Source organism: Phocoena sinus, chromosome 17 (assembly GCF_008692025.1).
Source record: "Phocoena sinus isolate mPhoSin1 chromosome 17, mPhoSin1.pri, whole genome shotgun sequence".
In the NCBI taxonomy this organism is placed as follows: Eukaryota; Metazoa; Chordata; class Mammalia; order Artiodactyla; family Phocoenidae; genus Phocoena; species Phocoena sinus.
The window spans coordinates 1774542-1795386 of record NC_045779.1 but is presented as its reverse complement, the minus strand read 5'-3'; the positions used below and the strand labels follow the sequence as shown (position 1 = coordinate 1795386).

The 20845-nt window shown below is 40.2% G+C and overlaps 1 protein-coding gene across 1 annotated transcript in view; it reads right to left on the bottom strand.

Moving 5' to 3' along the window:
* SNTG1 (syntrophin gamma 1) overlaps positions 1-20845 on the bottom strand; it is a 317523-nt gene that overhangs the window by 45360 nt on the left and 251318 nt on the right. Inside the window, exons 13-14 of the mRNA XM_032610174.1 lie at positions 7957-8073; positions 6661-6732 (exon numbers count right to left, since the gene is read on the bottom strand). Coding sequence (XP_032466065.1) covers positions 6661-6732; positions 7957-8073 — 189 coding nt within the window. The remainder of the gene's footprint in view (positions 1-6660; positions 6733-7956; positions 8074-20845) is intronic.

Below are 20845 nucleotides of genomic sequence, written 5' to 3'. Positions count from 1 at the left end.
TTCTGCAGAAGCAGCATGCACGCCTGCCCCCTCCTCCCTCTGGCGCACAGCTAAGCAGGTGGATGGGTGAGTTGTAGGAATTTCAATGATGGAGACGATTATATGCTCAAAGGAAGTCCCCTAATGGAGGGCAGTGGAGAAAGAGAAGCACAGGGGTCAACCAGCCAGGCTGCGTTCCCACCTCTGCTGCTGGCTGTGCAACAAGAGGTGCTGGGAGTGATGCCTCAGAGGCTCCCACCGCTGGGACGGAGGCGTCTGTGCATGGCTTCCACTTGGGACGTGGTACCAGAAAGATTTGCCATTGAATGATAGCCTTGTCTCTGGTCTCTGGGTCCTGAGTTCTCCTTCTGTGATGTGTATGCTTGTCACAGAGCTGATACCACACCAGGGAAAGGTGACCTTGAAGAGTCACAGTGATCTCATCCCAGAGACGTGAGTCCAGTCACTTCATTTCCAGCACTTGCTCAAAAGACTGTCCTCTGATTCCAGGGACGGAAGGGACACATCATTCAATACTTATTTGGACTAAGGAAAAACACATCTAGCCCTTTACATTTGCCAGAAGGTCGTATCATTCACGAAATGGGATAAAAGTAGAGGAACCACCTTGGAGGACATGACCGATGCCACTTTAGGGTGACACACATTTCAAGAGCAATTCAGAGACAGAAATCCCTAACATTTATCCAGCGTTTATGAAGTACCCTTTCTTAGCTTACTTCTTCAAACCAACAGCCCCGAAGGTAGCTATAATTATAATTCCTGACATAATGGTGAGAATTCTGAAATAAAGATAGCTAAGTAATTTATCAGAGATTTCTTGCTGAGAATTATTGGGACTAGAAGTCAAGCCCAGCCAACCTGCTGCTGATTCTTGCTGTACACACGCCTGCTCCTTCCCTCAACCAGCTAACCTGTTAATCACGTTAGTATGGTGTTTAGAAACTGAACAGAAACATGCGGTACGTGACGGATGGCTGAAGTACAAACACACTGTAGGGAAACAAAGATGAAAGTAGTAAAATTATCTAATGGGATAAGAGTAACCATAAATCTATTGCTAAGAATTGTCTTAGTTCCTATTAAGTACATTTGCTCTTCCAAACGAACAATGATACAGGAAGAGAATAACTACAGTAACTCTAAAGCAAAACTGAACTTTATTCCATGTTTTGATAAAGCAAAAATATATCAAAAGGCTAGCTATTACTTCCAAAACATCATAACGAATATTTCCAAATCACAAAACTACACACACACACACACACACACACACACACACACACACACACACCTCTGTAACTATAGCTACGTATATCCTCGGAAAAGAAAACATCTCACAGGAGTGCATTATTTTCCTCTCAGTGCTATTTTGTTGGCCACGACAAATTGAAACTCGATGAAGATTTTTCTCAATAAATAGTTTTTTTTTAAATTAGGAACACAGTTGATTTTGACAAGATCCAACCGATTGATAGATGTAATCCCAAATGTAAAATTCAACTGTTCTAATTTTGTTATTTAGAAAAATATGTTAATTGAAAATATTTTGGATATTTCAGAGCCAGAGAGATTCTTTTCCTTACAGATGACATATAACAATTTTAAAGCTCCAAACAAAAAGCGGAAAAAGCAAATAATGAAATCTAATCACATAAGTTAAATTTAATCAATCAGGTTCGTGCATGTATTAAACAACGAGAAAACCTAACCCGCTCCAAAGTCCATCTCTAACAGTGTGTCTTGACACACTCAGTGCAACCATGACAGGCTGGCAGGACGGAGCAGCAAGGTTCCAGGAAGTAGGATCCTTATGTGCAACTTCTACACAGCACTCGAGTAGTTGTCACCTAGAGTTCCTCTAATCTTCACTTTTTGGGATGGTGAGCAATGGGCCTGATCTATTCAACTCTTTAAAATATGCAAAGGATGAGTAAGACGAGGTGGGCAGTGCACAGTGTGTGCTGCTGAGCTTCTGTAAGAAACACTATCAACCACAGAAACTGACGGCATTCTAAAGAAACAACTAGCAAAATAACAAGAACAATATTTTTCTTGATAAAGTAATGTGTAACAGTAGAAGTATAGTTATTATTAATGAAAACGAAGTGATGTGATTGAAAACTGGTACTGCAAACTCTATGCCACTGCATCATTAAAAAAAAAAAACGGACTTCACTGGTGGCATGGTCGTTAAGAATCTGCCTGCCAATGCCAGGGACATGGGTTTGAGCCCTGGTCCGGGAAGATCTCACATGCCGCGGAGCAACTAAGCCCGTGTGCCACAACTACCGAGCCTGCAAGCCACAACTACTGAGCCTGCTCGCCACAACTACTGAAGCCTGTGAGCCTGGAGCCCATGCTCTGCAACGAGAGGCCACCGCAATGAGAAGCCACTCACTGCAACAAAGACCCAATGCAGCCAAAAAGTAAAATAAAATAAATAAATAATTAATTAATTAAGGTATTCTAGACCAGTTTGAAGATTTCAACACTTTTCTTCAAGGGTCTGACATCTGGTTTCCTTCAGTTTTTTTTTAATTTTATTTGTTTTTTTATACAGCAGGCTCTTATTAGTCATCCACTTTATACACATCAGTGTACACATGTCAATCCCAGTCTCCCAGTTCATTCCACCACCACCCCCCAACCACTTTCCCCCCTTGGTGTCCATACGCTTGTTCTCTACATCTGTGTCTCTATTTCTGCCCTGCAAACCAGTTTATCTGTACCATTTTTCTAGGTTTCACATATATGAGTTAATATATGATATGTGTTTTTCTCTTTCTGACTTACTTCACTCTGTATCACAGTCTCTAGGTCCATCCACGTCTCTACAAATGACCTAATTTCGTTCCTTTGTATGGCTGAGTAATATACCATTGATACGTGTACCGTATCTTCTGTATTAAAACTGTATTTTCACTTTTAAAAACAGTAACATAAGCTTTTGGAAGGTCAAACAGTTTTAAGATTTCATACAATTGGAAATTTGCAAGGCAGAAACTTTCTGTAAACAGAAATCCAAAGATATTAAGTCTGAAAAGATTATGGAAAATCTTAAAATAGACCTGAAGGAAGGAATTTAAACTGAGTAGAGGATTACAAGTACTCCTCTTCTTAAGGGATGAATCCTTGAGATTGGCACCAAATTGATTTGGGCAACAAAACTAATTTTCTAGGTTTCTCCTACACAAAGTCTATGTTCTACTAACTGCCCATGCAAAATTTTACTAACCAGACAATTCATATAGAGATAAGTTGTCACTTATTTTAAATGCTTCAAAAATATTCAATTTATTCATATTTTATATGTTATATAACTTTTTATTTAGAATATTCTAGGAAGGTTTTCCTAACACAGTTATACTGTCATATTTTATTAAAATTAGTGGAGTATATTAAAATATTGTGGGGTTTTTTTGGCGGTATGTGGGCCTCTCACCGCTGTGGCCTCTCCTGTTGTGGAGCACAGGCTCTGGACACGCAGGCTCAGCGGCCATGGCTCACGGGCCCAGCCGCTTCGCGGCATGTGGGATCTTCCTGGACTGGGGCACGAACCCGTGTCCCCTGCATCGGCAGGCGGACTCCCAACCACTGCGCCACCAGGGAAGTCTAAAATATTGAGATTTTAAAAAGCATTGCTCCCCAGTGCTTATTTTCAGAATGATAGTCAGGCTGTGCTTCTAACTCAGAATGAAGGGGAAGGAAATTCTGCAACATGAAGTTGTAATAATCCATAAATATCTTGCTCTTAGACCCACTTACATGGGTAAGGAACACCCCCTATACAATTAGATATCGAGAAAGACAGAGAGAGGTTTTTGGTTTATTTGGAAAGCAAGATTAAATATCTTTTGTGCATTAAGTCCTTCATGAGAAGAAGCTACTGAATCCTTTTATTAACACATCCTTTTCCTAAGAGATATTTGTTTGTTTGAGAAAAGGACCTTGAATTGCTTTGGAAGCTTCATGAAAACACTGTAAGGCTGTACTTTTTATAACTAAAAGGACAAACAAACATTTGAGGAATCATCAGATCAGTCACAGAAATCATGTACAATTATTTAAAACATTTGACACATCAGTGTTTTGTTCACACCTGACATAGAAAATGTAATGCAAATGGTATAACTTAAGGAAAAAATAATAATGTAAGAATGACATGGATGTGTGTGTCACTATATAAGGACAAAGGGAAATGGTGAGAACTTCCAAAATGAAAAGAAATGATGCCTTTGAGCTTTCAAGAGTATAAATAGGTCAATAAAACAAATCTTTAAAAATGAGATATAAGTAATTAGCACTCTGGGACTTGAAAGCTGTTTCGGAAAAACAGAAATAAGTACTTTATGTAACAGCTGTGCATTTGTGGAGCCCTAACAGAAGAGTGGGTACGTGCTAGCATATTAATAAATCCAGGAACATGTTATTAAGATAACAAAAATAAAAGATAAAATCACATTTTTATCAATGATGATCATTGTCTTTCATTAAGAAAGGAAGCAGGCTGTGAACAGGGGGCTGGGTGTTCCGGACAAAGTCACTCTTGGCTTTGATCTGCCGCTGGGGCTCCAACAGCCCGAGCTCAGTCAGGGGAGCCTAGGTCCTCACCGAGAGCAGCAGGGCTCCTTGAGTTTGCAGTCGGTGAAGAGACTAAAAGAATCAGGGACATTTAGTTCTATTATTGGAGGAAACAAATTAAAACATATTTTAAGAAGCTTGGATTTTAGGAAGTGATTACACATTTTAAAGCAATACATTAACAAACCAAGAACTGGAATCATTTAAAAATGAGGTATAAAATGTAAAACAATCAATAAACCTTCTAAGAAAAACTGTTATTCTGCGTTTGTCTCCAGCTATTCAGTGCTTAGCCGATAACCTGGTAAGTAGCAACACTCAACAATTATCTGTTAAATAAATCAAAGAATGACAGTTGTGATATGTGTGACAGAACAAATGCGGAGGTATCTAAATGGCAAAACTCAGGTACTGGCCAAAAAGTATGGCTAAATGATCAGATAGATAAGATAAAACAATAAGTCATATTTCTTTGAAGAATAATAACTGACATAAAAATCTCAAGTCATATTATATGAAAAAGCAGATCCAAACCAAATTCTAACTTTGCACAAATAATTTTTAAAAAGAGAAATAAAATAATGAGTGTTTATATGGAGCCGGGCATAATTCTTAGTCTCTCCTTTAAACTTGTCCTTATAGACTGCATTCTTTTTGAAAGTTCAAAATAAAGACCAGGTAGCTACTTGGAAATAATTTAAGATTAAACAACAATATAGAAATGCAGGCTGGATTAGTATTATGAAAAAGTTAATGTATGGATAGGGTGTGGAGAAATAAACTGTTAGGGTAAGTTCTGGGTTTCTTTATCTTTTCTTTCTCTCCCTCCCTTCTTTCCTTCCTTCCTTCCCTCCTTCCTTCCTTTATCTCTTTCATTCTTTCTTTTTAATTTCACTAGTTCTTTTTTTGGTAAAAAAATAAAATTCCATTAGAAAGCTATCTAATTAGCTATTTTGGTAGTTACTTTGGAGCTGGGTACGATCTCCTTTTCTTCAGATACTGGCACATCTTTTAGGAGTTGCCAGAACTGCTTTGCTGACAATAAACTCAAGGGTATTAGAGTTTTTCCACCACCGATAGTCCCACGATAGAACCAAAACCATCCACAACGAGGTGCAAGCGATGACCTGTTTTTATTTAGCTCTTGTGCTCTTGTGAATGTCAGCTTTAATCTAGGATTCTTCTGGACGGAAGAAAAAATTATGAACACTTTGGAGGTAATCATATTTTCTTTGTCTCCCTGCCTTCAGACACTTTTGATTCTATTCATTATGCTGTAAATGTTCCAGCGTTTTCTACTCCGCTGATTCTTTAACTGGAAGAGAAGTAACTGACGTAAAACACAAGGAACTTAGTTCTCCTTGGTTACACAAACAAGGTCAACCTTAACTCGGATTTAATATTAATCTGTAGTACTTCCAACCCTACAGACCCCAGATTGGAAAGGGACGAGATTATTATTTAGGTTTTATAAATCATTCCCATTTTGATTCTTAAAAATGGCCACAAAAACTGTTTGGAATTTTACAGAATTCTCAATGACTTTCCATTGCAACAATCCCGTGTACAGCACAGAAATTTAATTGATTTATGACAATTATATATTCATTTCCACACCCAGAGAGACAACCTAACCATGGGATTTAAACATATTTTAAACATACCTTTCTTTGCATATACCTTTATATTTTCTGTATTTTCTAATTCCAAGTCTTATCCAAATCTTTCTCTCCTGTACTTTACACAGCAAATGGGACTATGGTAGTAATTGTGGTTTAAACTCAGACTATTTCCAGTTGACTTTCTACTTCATCCTCAAAGGACCCTTGACAAGCTTCCTTCTGTTTCCACTGCCCCCTCCCACATGGAGGAACCTCGGAATCTGCTTCAGAATTATCGAAGCCGAGCATTTCTCTTCACTCTACCTTTTCTCATACGTGTTTTTCTTTTCTTTGTCTTTACCTTGTATTTTCCTTCATATCCATGCATCACTTGTTTTCATGAACTACCTATTAGCCCAGAACCCCTCCTGGCCGAGGAAAAGCCATTATGATCATCAGTGCTTGCTGGTCCTACCTTGAGAACCTTGCACATAATCTCATAAACTGAAAACGTTTTCTCTGCTCGGGTCCAGTCCCACGTGGTCACCTTGAAAAGATGAGAAACTAATACATCATTTGTTTTAGAAAGATGGCCCCTGCTTTTCTCTTTATTATACACTATGGTGGACACATGGAGCTTCACACGTGCTCTAGGCCATCTCTAAGTTGTGAGGTTCTCCTCCTAGACGTCCTTGACCTTCAACAATGTTTGTATCCTTTCTCCTAAGTTTCACACCATTTCCCTCCCTCTTTCAGCAGATGTTTTATATTATAAGCAACAATTTACCTTTGCTCAGTGTCTTGATGTGTTTTAAGTAGTGTGTGCATTCTCTCTACATAAATACTAAGTGTTGTTTTTTGGGGGTGGGATTCATTTTTTCATATGGGGAATATAGCCAATATTTTGGGTAACTGTAAATGGAAAATACTAAGTGTTCATATTTCACACATTTCATAGTTTTTTCTCCATTTACCACCTGTTACATGCAAAGAACACTAGATACCAGATCCACGCTGGCTTTGATCTTTAAGAAAGATATAGTTTACATCAGGGAGTCACACCGTGTTCTGAACGTCGTGAAACACCAGATACCACAGTGAAGCTGTTTCACTTGTTTGTGTCTGAAACATGTATTAGTCTGTCCAGTCATAAGAAATTATTCAGAGTAGGAATAATGTAAAAGGTATAAATATTTATGTTTTTTTCCCCTGTCTTCCAGGTGATTTGAACTTTGTGTAGACACAGATATTCAAAATTACAGCAAGTCTAACCTGATCCCGCCAAGACCCTATGTAGTATTAGACCTGCAAGTGAGTGGTCTGGCTTTAATATTTATAGTCAATAAATATTCATTGAGAATCTACTGTTGTGTAAAGTACACGTTTCCAAAAGCAAGGCCTTAGGTGCAGTAGATCGCCATACATATTTAACACGAAGCCTGATGACGAGATATGGGATGTAACAGATTATCACAAACACCATTGATTTGATTTAGACAGACCTGTGCCATATAGATAAACATATTCAGCCTGTCATAAATGTCGACACAGAAATGTCTTCTAGGTTTTTCAAGGATTATAAAGCCAGTGTTTAATGCCAGAACTTATATCTTTAGCAAGAAATTCTCAGAAGCATTTGGACTGTTTTCTATCTTTTTCTGTATCTTATTTTCGAAATATATTGGTAATATATCATTTGTTATTGTTAAGCTGATGTCACTCTGTTGTGATAATATGGGAAAAATAAGGAATGTTGAACAGAAACACTTACTGGAGGTGCCAGAAACTTATAAAGGCACGATCCCCTCAGGGCTAGGAACGCCGGCGAGTACGCGCTGTCCTGCAGGGGACCTTGTTCCCGTGTTTCACACCAGCCCATGTAGACAATCTGCAAGGAAACGGAACATGACTACCGGTCAAAAAAGCCTCATTTCAGGTGGCTTATGTGTTTTTTTGGTATCTTTTGTGGTATTTTAATTTTCTCATAAAATTATCAGTTTAATTGATGCAAAAATTATATTAACCAGATTTACCTTCAATAAATGAGTGTGAACCACTCATAAGATTTTATGTTTCCATCAATGTTTATCAAGAAACAAACGTTACCTTCACGGAACCGACAATTACGTTGATAAATGATTTCTCAAGAGAAAGAATGAAAGCCAGAATATCATGGAACATAAGCTTCAATGTATAAAATGAGAACAACAAGCAGCCTAGAATTTCATATGCAGCAAAATTATTATTTTTTTCATGAATTAATAGGGCGAACCCAAATTTAGGATAATGTTATGTATCTATATTTATACTGATGGATTAAGTGTGAAAGTCACAGCAACTGGGCACTGCCTTGTTTCAACTGACAAATATATTCAGAGAAGAGAAATATTTTGACTTGTAGTATAGCACTAGTCTAACTTTGTGTTTGCTTTCCATGGGGAAAAAAACCCCCAACAAAACACCTTCCTATTTACACGTAAGTCGTCCTCAACCTGAGAAATATTACAGGGAGGTTAATGCAGTTAAATGTTGTGTTACCGTTAGTTCAGAATCACATATAAAATTATTCGGAAGCAGACTGTACATATCTATTGTGCTGTGCAGCAATTAGGTTGAGATTCTTTTGCTTTAGAAAGTGTGAATGTCTTATTTTACGGTGACAATTAATATATTACATTCGGCCCTGAGTATTTAAGCGTTCCGCACTGACGGATTCAACCAACTGCAGATTGTAAACACAGTACACAATCCGCGGTCGTTTGAATTTGCAAATCGGAACCTGCGGATACGGGAGAGGGGTTTGTGGCACTTGAGCATCTGCCGGTTTTGGTTTTGGAAACAGTCCTCTGCAGGTACCAAGGGACAGCTGTATAATCTGGATAATAAACATAGCAGTTAGACAGGAAGAAGCAAAAATGTTAAATAAACATGTTGTACTGGTCCCTGTTTGCAACATAAAGACAGCTTTGTGGGTATTAATGACTATTAACACTAGACCCAGTAGACATGGTCTATCTTGCTATCGTATTGTAGAGAAACAGTTGCTTTTTTTCTTTTTCCTTCAAAAGCAGATTTAATCCTCAAAGAAACACAATACTGAGCAGATTATTCAAAACATTTGCTAAGATCTTTTATGACAAATATATGGAACACACTAGGTAATGAAATGGAAAAAAACATAGAAATGCTATTTTTAAACTTTGGAAACATTTTACCTGCTTTAAAATGTGATTCAAAGTTTTTCCTTGCTTTCATTTCTTTTTCTTTTTTCTAAATGGATGAGGTTATTAACCCCTTGTTTGTTTTGTTTTTTTATTTTTTTGCGGCATGTGGGCCTCTCTCTGTTGTGGCCTCTCCTGTTGCGGAGCACAGGCTCCGGACGCGCAGGCTCAGCGGCCATGGCTCACGGGCCCAGCCGCTCCGTGGCACGAGGGATCCTCCCGGACCAGGGCACGAACCCGTGTCCCCTGCATCGGCAGGTGGACTCCCAACCACTGCGCCACCAGGGAAGCCCTCATTTCTTTTTAAATTTAGTTATTCCATTACTACCTAGGTTTGCACGTTGGTCCTTAATTCTGTTCCCTTTAGCTATTTTTAACTTTATTTGAAGGAGTTCATTCACAAGTCTTTGAAGGAAATTAAGAAAACAATCTCATTCACAATAACAAGGGGATAAAACACTTAGGAATAAACTTAACCAAAGAGGTGAAAGACTTGTACACTGAAAATTATAAAGCATTAATGAAGGGAACTAAAGATACAGATAAATAGAAAGACATCTGTGTTCATGAACTGGAAGAATTAGTATTTTAAGATATCCATAATATCCAAAGTGACCTACCAATGCAATGCAATCCCTATCAAAATCCATAGGGTTTTCTTTACAGAAGTAGGAAGGTCATCCTAAAATTCACAGGGTACCACAAAAGACCCTGAGATCAATACTGAGTAAGAAGAACAACCTGGAGGTATTTCATGTGCTGACTTTAAAATGTATTACAGAATAGCAATCATCAAAGGAGTAAGATACTGGCCTAAAAGCAGATGTAGACCAATGGAAAGAGTAGAAAATACAGAAATAAACCCATGCATACATATATGGTCCACAAATCTTTGACAAAGGTGCCAAGAACACACAATGGGGGATGGATAGTCTCTTCAGTAAATGGTGTTGGGAAAACTTAATATCCACCTGCAGAAGAATGAAATTGGACTTTTATCTTACACAGTATAAAAAATCAGTTCAAAATGAATTAGATGCTTAAATGGAAGACCTAAAACCATCACAGTTTTAAACCATTATGCATTTCTGACAGCTGGTGAGGCTTTGATCCTTCACTTCTAATATAAACTCAACCCAGTGTGTATACCTGTGCCCCAGGGCACATGGCAAGGATGTTCCTTGTAACATTATTCTTAGTCCCAGCCATGTACAAATGGCTTAAAATAAGCCATGTACCCTACGATACATTCTGTAGATGAATGTAGTAACAAATTGTGATAGCATAAAGGAACAGTATACAGCAAGGAAAATGAGTACGTTATAGTTACATGGAACAACGGAAGTGAACCTCACAGAACACAGCTGAATAAAAGGAGATATATAATCATATATATATATATATATATATATATATATATATATAAAATTTGATTAAGACAAACTATAGTCGTGTTTTGGAATGCATTCTTGGTTGGAATAAAAAGTACTTCAGCAAAGATGACCAACGGTCAGAATAGTAGTTACTCTAGAAGCCTGCAAGCCAGTTGTGCATGGGGGAGAATACAGAGGGGGAGACAGAATCTAAGCTGGAACAAGCCACTTTTCTTGACCCAGATTGTGGTTACACAGGGGTTTGGCTTTTGAATAATCAAGCTGTACATCTATGTTTTATGAAATTTCTATACATGTATTATAGTTTATAAAATCCCATTTTTTAAAAAAGCACACACTGTGTATTATTAATAACGGTTTTATAACAAACTCATATTAAAAATAATAGAGTTTTGTGAGTTTTATAGGAAGAAAGTCTTCCAACGAACGACAGGGTTAAATCGCCCTGTCATTCTGGGGCCATTGCAATGATATAAAATTTTAGTTATGAATTATATCAACTTAATCATTATATTATTTCTCAATTAAGTCAGTCTTTCATTTTAATTCAATTTGATAAAACTTACAGTTTCTCTGTGTTTATGACTTCTCTGCATTGGCAAGAGGAAAAAAGAGATTAAAGTGGTGTACATAATCATGAGAAGGAAATATCTGAGCTTCCTAAGACTGAAATTTGAGTTTGCTGTCTCTTCCCACATCTATAATTTGCTGGAAGCTGAAATACTAAGGATGATATATTGATACGCTTCAGGAATTATCATTAAATACAATTTTATTAGTGTAGCTTGGAGGAAGGAGCTGAGGATGTAACTAATAAAAATGGGATTATCGGATCTGCAGGGGATATTTCTTCATGCTTGCTCTCCAGGCCAAAGGTCGACCTAATCACTTTCTATGCCAAGGAAGAGGGGTGTTCTCAGTTCTGCAGAAAGACCAGAAGGCACTTGCTTTTCTCATCATAACCTTGACTCCTGTGAAATGATTATATGCTTGAGGAGACGTAATGCATTTTCAGAAAATTCACCCTACACTTGCCACAGCAAATAATAACTCGAAAGAAAAACGGTATCGCTTAATCTTATTTTAAAAAAGGAAACAAATGAGCAATCTAGGCACAAGGATATTTCAAACAGAATATTTTAGAAACAAGTAGAATTAAAAGAAAATCGTTTCCTATACCTGTGAAATGACAAGCGAACTGCCAACCATGTATCACACACTTTTCAGATAAATATTTCGAAGACTTGCCTATTTTTTCAGCTTTCTTGAGGTATAAGTTGACAAATAAAAATGTAAAATAAGAACCAGGGCAAGGCAAATGAGACATTCTACTTGAATGCACCAAAAACACTCCGTAACCAAGATAAGTAATATTTTAAAAATTCAAACTGCAAAGTGTCACCAGCAAAGCCCATTAACAATTCCCAGGAAATAAAAATAGAATCTGGGTAATAAAATAATGGTGTTATAATTTAGAGACCCATTGACGGGCCAACTTTCTCCACCTCGCAGCCGGTGTTGGGGCCAGGGTGTACTACGCAGGAAGGTTAAATGTTTTCGGGTTGCGGATGACACCCAGAAAACTTCCAATTCTGCAGAATGCACCCTAACGGTCTACCCCCAAACAAAAGGGGCACTGGAAGGGAGAATCCCTCACAGACCCCGCAGGGGGACGGAAACGGCAGATCCTGGCCACTACCCTCCAAGGCACATGGTTTGAACAGGTGTTGAATTATGGAGCCCAGGGGCTCCTAAGCGGGCGCTCTGACTGACCCTCAAGGAGCCCTGGCTGATGGACATGGTGGGAAGCCTGTAGAGTTCTTAGTCAACACTGATGCCACTTGTTCAGTAATGAACACGAGATCAGGCACACCCAGTCACAAGAGCTGTAAAGTAATGGGGGTAGCAGGGAAGGCCTAAGAATGAGCATTCACAGAGTCATCAGAATACAAATTGAACAAACATACCCTTACCCATTCCTTCCTCTATGTTCCCCAAAGCCCTGTACCCCTGCTAGGAAGGGATATAAAAAAAGGTAAACTGTTAAAGTGATTTAATATACACATGTATTGTCAAAGAATGCTTCCCATCTAGTTAATCAACATATCCATCAACTCCCATATTTACTTATATATGTATGTATATACACATGAAAGTTTGCACCCTCATACCAATCTCCCCCCGTTTCCTTCACCCCCCCAGCTGCTGGAAATCATTTTCTACCCTATATTTCTAGGAGCTTGACTTTATTTTTTTTTATTCCACATATAAGTGATACGGTGCATTATTTATCTTTCTCTTTTAGCAATAATGCCCTCAAGCTTCATCCATGGCAGGATTTCCTTCATTTTCATGGCTAAATAATATTCCATATATATGTGTGTACATATGTATATGTGTGTGTGTGTGTATATATATATATATATAAACTCACATCTCCTTTATCCATTCATCTATTAACAGTTTGTTTCAATACCTTGGCTATTGTAAATAACACCACAATGATATGGGCGGGAAGAGATCTCTTCAAGATCCTGTTTTCATTTCCTTTGAAAATATACCCAGATGTGGCATTGCTGGATCACATGGTAGCTCTATTTTTAGTTTTTTTGAGGAACCTCCATACTGTCTACCAGAGTGGCTGCACCCGTTTACATTCCCACCAACAGTGTAGGAGGGCTCCCTCTTCTCCACACCCTCATCAATACTTACCTCTTATCTTTTGATTCTAGCCATTATAACAAGTGCGAGGTGATATCTCACTGCACGTTTTGATTTGCATAAACTTTTTTAAGCTACTTGTGAAAACACACCCAGTACACAAAGCCTGTGCTGCACAGCAAACTTTTATTCTTTAAATTTGATCGTTTTATTGTACATTATTTTTTCTCGTTTGAAATCGACTTTAATTTTTAGAGCAGTTTTAGGTTCACAGCATTATTGAGTGGACAGGACAGAGACTTCCTGCAGACCTCCTGCCCTGATACCTACAGCCTCTGTGCCTCCGCCCACTATTGGACGGCACATTTGTTACAACTGCTGATCCTACGTAGACCCACGTTATCGTCCGAAGTCCACGGTTTACATTAAGGTTTGCTCTTGGTGTTGTAGAGTCTGTAGGTTTTAACAATGTGTAGGGACATGTATCTACCACTATGGTGTCATACAGAATCATTTCACTGCCCTAAAGCTCTTGTGCTCAGACTATTCATCCTTCCCTACTCAACCCCTAGAAACCGATGATCTTTCTACCCTCTCCATAATTTTGCTTTTTCCAGAATGGCATATAGTTAGAATCAAACAGTATGTAGCTTTTTCAGATTGACTTCCTTCACTTGGTGATACACACCTAAGTTTCATCCATGTCTTTCATGGCTGGACGGCTAATTGCAGTTTATCACTGAATAGCAGCCCGCTGTCTGGAGGTAGCACAGGTTACTTACCCTTTCACCCACAGAAGACCAACTTGGTTGCTTTCAAGTTTGGGCCATCATGATAAAAGTGCTGTACACAGCAATGTACAGCTTTTTGTGTGGACATAGGTTTTCAACTAATTTAGGTAAATACCAAGAAGTGTGATTGCTGAAATGTATGGTAAAAGTATACTTAGTTTTGTAAGACACAACCAAACTGTCTTCCGAAGTGGCTGCACCATTTGCATTCCCACCAGCAGTGGATTAGAGTTCCTGTGGCTTCACATCCTCACCAGCATTCGGTGCTGTCGGTGCTCTGGATTTGGCCATTGTAATGGGTGTGTAGTGGTATCTCGTTGTTTTAGTTTGCATTTTCCTGATGACATCTGATGGGGGCCATATTTTCATGTTTACTTGCCATCTGTATATCTTCTTTGGTAAGGTATCTATTAATGTCTTTAGCCCACTTTTAAGGCAAATTGTTTGTTTTCTTATTGTTGAATTTCAAAAGTTCTTTGTATATTTTGGATAGCAGTCCTATATCAGATACATGTTCTGCAAATATTTTCCCCCAAACTGTGGCATGTCTTCTCATCCTATTGATAGTGTCTTTTGCAGAGCAAAGGTTTTTCTTTTTATGAAGTTCAGTTTAGCAATGATTTATTTCACAGATCCTGCCTTTGGTGCTGCCTCTAAAATGTCATCACCATATCCAAGGTCATCTTGATTTTCTCCTATGTTGTCTTCTAGAGGTTTTCCGGTTTTGCATTTTACATTTGGGTTTGTGATCCATTTTGAGTTAATTTTTGTGAAGGATGTAAGGTCTGTGTCTAGGTCCACTTTTTTTTGCACATGGATGTCCAGTTGTTCCAGCACCATTTGTTGAAAAGACTTCTAGTACTGCTGACCCTTGAACAACATGCATTGAACTGTGAAGGTCCACTTACATGTGGATTTTTTTCAATGGTAAATATTACAAAACTACACAATTCTGGTTGCTTGAATCCGCACTTGTGGATCCGCGTAGATGGAGGCAACTTGGCTACAGAGGGCCGACTGTAGAGCCATATGCAGATTTTCCACGGAGAGGGGGTTGGCACCCCTAATCCCATGTTGTTCAAGGTCAACTGTACTTGAAAGAGAAAAAGAAATGCAGGGTTCTTGGTGAACACGGTGTTTCCAAACACAACAGTGGTGGACAAGCTTGTTGAAGACCCATCCCACTCCCAGGAACAGCTGGAATAAAAGATGCAAAAAACCTAAAATGAGGATAAAACCATTTTAGAAGATATTTCAGTGTTATCAAGGCACAAAGACGTAAGCAGCCCAGATCCTAGTGGAAGGAAAAAGCTCAGATGGGTGAGGACCCTTTTGGGGTCACTTCCCAGCTTCAGGGTCCGTCCCTTGTGAGCTGGCTCCTGGGGGCTGAAATGGTGGGTCTCAGTAGATTCAAGGTTCAAGTCACACATGTTGGATTTCAGTTCCTTCCAAGAAAAAACTCCGCAGGATACAACATAAGAGTAAACATAAATGAGTAACAGGCCAGGCCTCATAAGGACGGGAGCCTAGTTCACAAGCACTCAATCCTGATTGGGGTTAAATCGTACTTCTGATTTTATTTTGCCAGAAATAAAAGTAACACTCTCTGAAGGAAGATATCCTCTGGAGCCTCAAGTCACATATATGATTTTTACATGCAACGTCTACTCTTTATGCAATACTGAGAAACCATACAAGGAGGCAAAATTAAATAGAATTCAGAAAACCAGGAGAGAAAAGACAATAGGGGAAGCACACATGCATAGAAGGTTCAGATTCTGGGTGTACCAGGTTCAGAGTTAAAAACTTCTATACTCAGTATCCTCAAAATTTAGATGACTAGTTCAAAACTTGTATCAGATAACTGGAAATTACAAAATAATAAGACACATACCTAGAGATAAAAATAGAATAGCTGACACTTCAGCTCAGTATCAAGACGTGTAGAAGTTTACATAGAGCTGAAGAGAGGAACACAGAATAAAGTGAATGTAACACTGCATACGAGTCAGCATAACAATCAGTTGCATTTCTGTGCTCAAGGGGTAGAGACCAGTTTTCGACCCCTTGAGTGTGTGTACGTGGGTGTACACAGCTGATTAGCAGAAGTTTAAATGTTACAACTAAGAGCAGGTGGAGTAACAGATGTTTCCCGAGGTCACAGTGATCAAAGATGGATACAGAGGCCAGAGAATAAGAATCCTTGCGGTACTCCTCCCCCTGCAGACCTTCAGAATTCATCTCAAATCCCTGAATCAGGGCTTCCCTGGTGGCACAGTGGTTAATAATCCACCTGCCAATGCAGGGGACACGGGTTCGAGCCCCAGTCCGGGAAGACCCCACATGCCACAGAGCAACTGAGCTCGTGAGCCACAACTACTGAGCCTGCGCTCTAGAGCCCGCAAGCCACAACTACTGAGCCTGCGTGCTGCAACTACTGAAACCCACGCTCCTAGAGCCCGTGCTCCACAACAAAAGAAGCCACCGCAATGAGAAGCCTGTGCACCGTAACGAAGAGTAGCCCTCGCTCGCCGCAACTAGAGAAAGCCCGCGCGCAGCAACGAAGACCCAACGCAGCCAAATATAAATAAATAAAATAGATAAATTTATTTTTAAAAAATCCCTGAATCAAAGGAGCAGAGATGCGTGTCTCCCAAATCACAACCACCTCTACGATCCACAGGCCTTCACTGCAGACTGCAGCATCCAGGGCACCTAAGAACCACGTCTGCTTCTGATCTTGTTTCCAAGAGACTGTGACACAAGCGAGTCTGCACTGATGATGCTATGTGGCCATGGCAACCACGGCGCACCTCACTGGAGTTTTCCCTCAGCATCTTCTGGGGTGGAGCCTGGACTGGGCCCCCCGCCTTCTACTATGGGTGCCTCCTGTCTCCTCCGCCCCTTGTTCACCTGGTCAGCGACACCCTCCCAGCACCTGAGGCCATTTTGCTTAAGAAACGTACCAGACTATGTCCCGTCACAGCCTTGACGTTATGTGGCCTCAAGGCCACCATCGCCCTGGGAGCCAGGCAGGCCCGCCCTCCCGCAGGGCAACAGCCAGGCCCTCGGGCACTTCTCCCCGGGAAGACCACTCTCCCCGGCCGCGCTGCTACGTCAGGCGCCTGCCGTCTGAGGAACATCCCAGCAGGTGATCTTATGTTTGTGGAGGCTCTTACAAAACGTTTGCTGTGTTAATGTTCCTTTAGGAGAAATTTACAAAAATGAATTTCAAGGAGAGCTTTAAATGGAAAAAAAATAAAGTTGCAAAATGAGCTAAATGTCCCCTGAGTGGTCAGGCAGAAGCGGAAAGAAATACTGCTCACCATGGGGAAGGGAACCTGCTTGACCGCGAGTTTACAGGTGAACTTTTGTCACGTTTACATCAGCTGCAAAAACCCGGCTCCTCTCCTGCCTGCAGCCGCTTCCCCAAAAACCTCTGCTGAGCCAGCGATTCTGGGGCAGCGCCGGGCCCCTCACACGGGGACCACGGCCGGCGCTCGGATTTGTCACCGCAAAGCGCTGGCTATGGGGGCTTCTTGCGAGACATGGAGATTTAGCAGCTTGGGGCTCTGCCAGGGTGCTTTGGAGACAAGCGATCAGGCAAGGGGAAAGGGACCCCAGTGCAGCCCTTACTTTGAAGATGCATTTCCTTCACATGTCACTGGGTCCCTCTGATGCCTGACACAATGATCACTTTTCACTTGAAAATCACGTCTTCCTAGCCTTCATTAGTATAAAATGATTCCTTCCCTTGTCGATTTGTCCAGCCACACACGGTTCTTTTTACCTTGGAAGCTGTCCTACCTTGACCTCCGTTGACGCAAAGCCCCAGCACACACACGTCACAGACAACTTGACTTTATACTCTCCTCTTTGACAATCGCCTACCTGCTTCACTCCACTAAGACCTTGCTTCTCATACTTAACTTTAGAATCCTTAGCTCACCCTCTGTGTTTATGTTTTAGCCCAGTTCTCACTGACAGCTCTTCTCTTCCCCAGCTCTGGTGTCTCAGTAGCGCCTGTCTGACTCAGATGCTTGCAGTCCTCCCACCTGGGACCCAGCTCGGGAGGACAGCTGCCACCCACCTCATTTGGGGCCTGCAACTGAACACAAATGGCATCAGCCTCCGTTTGCTGTAAAACCACGATTTCTTTTTGAATATGACAGTCTTCTTCCTACTTTTAGCTTTGGGTTTGTATATATTTTACTGGTTTTACAATATTTGGCCCTGAGTTATTCATGATAGGAAGAGCACACCAAATATATTTCTCTTAAGCTAATAAAAGATAATAAAGTATAAGACACGATATTTATCATTTTATAACATATTCCCCCATTTCCCAAGCCTACATCTACTTTTTGCAGCTAGAAGGTAACTATAAATATAATTTAATGGACAGTTTTGCATTTTGAGCTGTTTTGTTCTTCAGGTGAAAAATACTGTAATGAAAAATACTGCAAAAGTACACAGCTAAACAGCGCAGTATTTCTGTTTGAAGTGAGCTTGTTTCGAAGTATTTCTTAATGACGAATCATTTAACATATTAGCCACATCATCTGGGTTATACTCTAAGGCTTCAAAGGCACTAGAAGCGAGTCCAGTAGAACACAGTGGACGGGAGCATTGGGCTAGTGCCTATACCATAAAAACCGGTAGGAAGGGAATTCTGGCAATAAAGCAGGTTTCTGCAGTGCGTGCACTATGGAGCATAGAGTCAATCCATTAAACCCCAAATGGGATGAATGATTCTCTTACGGGAACATTCTTGCTGTGCTTTTCTGCGGCACTAATCACTTAAATCTTCTTTCACGTATCAGGGGAAAAGGATTATACTGTTTGGTCAATTAAGTCACCCTTAAGGAAGTGATAAAGGAAGCAAAATATAGCAGTTGTTCTGTCCACGTATATTTAAAAACAAAAACATTTGCACCTACTGGGCTTGTCTTTACGTATCCTTTGTTAACTTCCCCTTTTAACACGTAATACCCCCTTGAGTACACTTTTTGGTTATGGGATTCAGAGTCACTCATTGTTATAATTTGATGCCATCTACAAAATGTTAGAAACTGTTCCACAATATGGAAAGACTACTGCTTGGGCAACCGTACAAAGCGTGCTCTAGTTAAACGAGACTCACAATACAGTGGGCACCACGATGGGTGATTATGAAGAAAATGACGTTAAAGGAGATGTATTAACTTGCAAAGTGTCTGTGTCCAGTCACTTTACTACAAGGAAATAAAACTCTCTGGATTTCTCAGTGCTCCTGTGAAAAAGCCCTAGCTCCCGAGACAAGGAAACGTCTCCAGAAAAAGTCAAGAATGTTAGAATGCCTGTCTTTACTTTTACTAGAGACATTTTTCTTTTCATATACCTTGAGAATTAGAACCGGAGCCTTTTGTCTAGTTACTTGTTCTCATCAGAACTGAAAGGATAATAAAACTTGCTTTATCTCCCTGAGAGGCTGAATGGTTACGGCCAGACAGTTGCCGGCTAAGGCCCCGGGTGCCAGGGAGACTGGGTGGCTCTCTCCCTGGACACATTCATTTCAAAGAGAAGGGGGCCCAGAGCTTGGAGACTCTGAGTCATGAAATTCAGAGACACCTGGGTTTATCTGGCCCTTGGAGTGACATTTACATTTTGAAAGGTTAGGTGGAGACCCAGGGCTCTTTCCATCCTGCCTCAAAAGGAAAGGTTGTCTCTGTCTCCTTCTAGCAGTTGGGGGCAGTAGTTTCACGGCCCTGTGTAAGCAGAGAAGCACGTTCTTCCCCATCTGTCTTCCGGGGCGTAGCTGCCACCAGGTGTTCTCATCGCATCCCCCACAGTCTGGGTGCGGTCACTGACACTGACGTTCCTTTGGCTGAAGAGCTGGTTGTGAGAATCAATGAAGAACTTTTTCCCGTGACCCAGGTGCCTCATGTTTCTGCAATATTCTGTATATATAAAGCACATAGCCAAAGCTGGTATATTTACTATGTGCCAGACATAAAGCTGAGCTCTTTACACCTATTACATCACATTATACTTTAAAACAACTGGTTTACAGATAAGGCAACTAGAAGACAGGGCTTAGGACAACCACCAAGGACACTCACCCAGTAGGAAGTGTGGAGATAAGAAGTCTGGTCACAGAACCCCAAGCCCTTGGTTAGATACCATGCGGCCCTTACTATATCACACATGGTAATGGCCAGGATTCGGAGGCTCAAGGCTGACAACTTCTGTCTTCCGGTGTCCTCTTGAAACCTTAAACTAAGTTAACTCCACCTTTCTCTCCCTTTCAAGGAGATTTAACCTTTGATATTCTTCCTTTATCACCCAAAGATACAGATATAGACATAAATTAAGATCTCAAGCCTCATCTTATATTTACAGTCTTGCATATATTTATTTATCTGAAACTATGTAAATAATCTAAACCTTTCACAAATTCCTAGTTAGCTTTTATCATTTCTGATTTCTCACCGACAACAAGCCTAAGGGAAACTGAATCTTGAAAATAATTACAAAGTTATTCAGATATTAGAGAAAATCAACTGATTTATCGATTGAAAAAACAATCAGCTACTTCCCATGCTTGGGCCCTG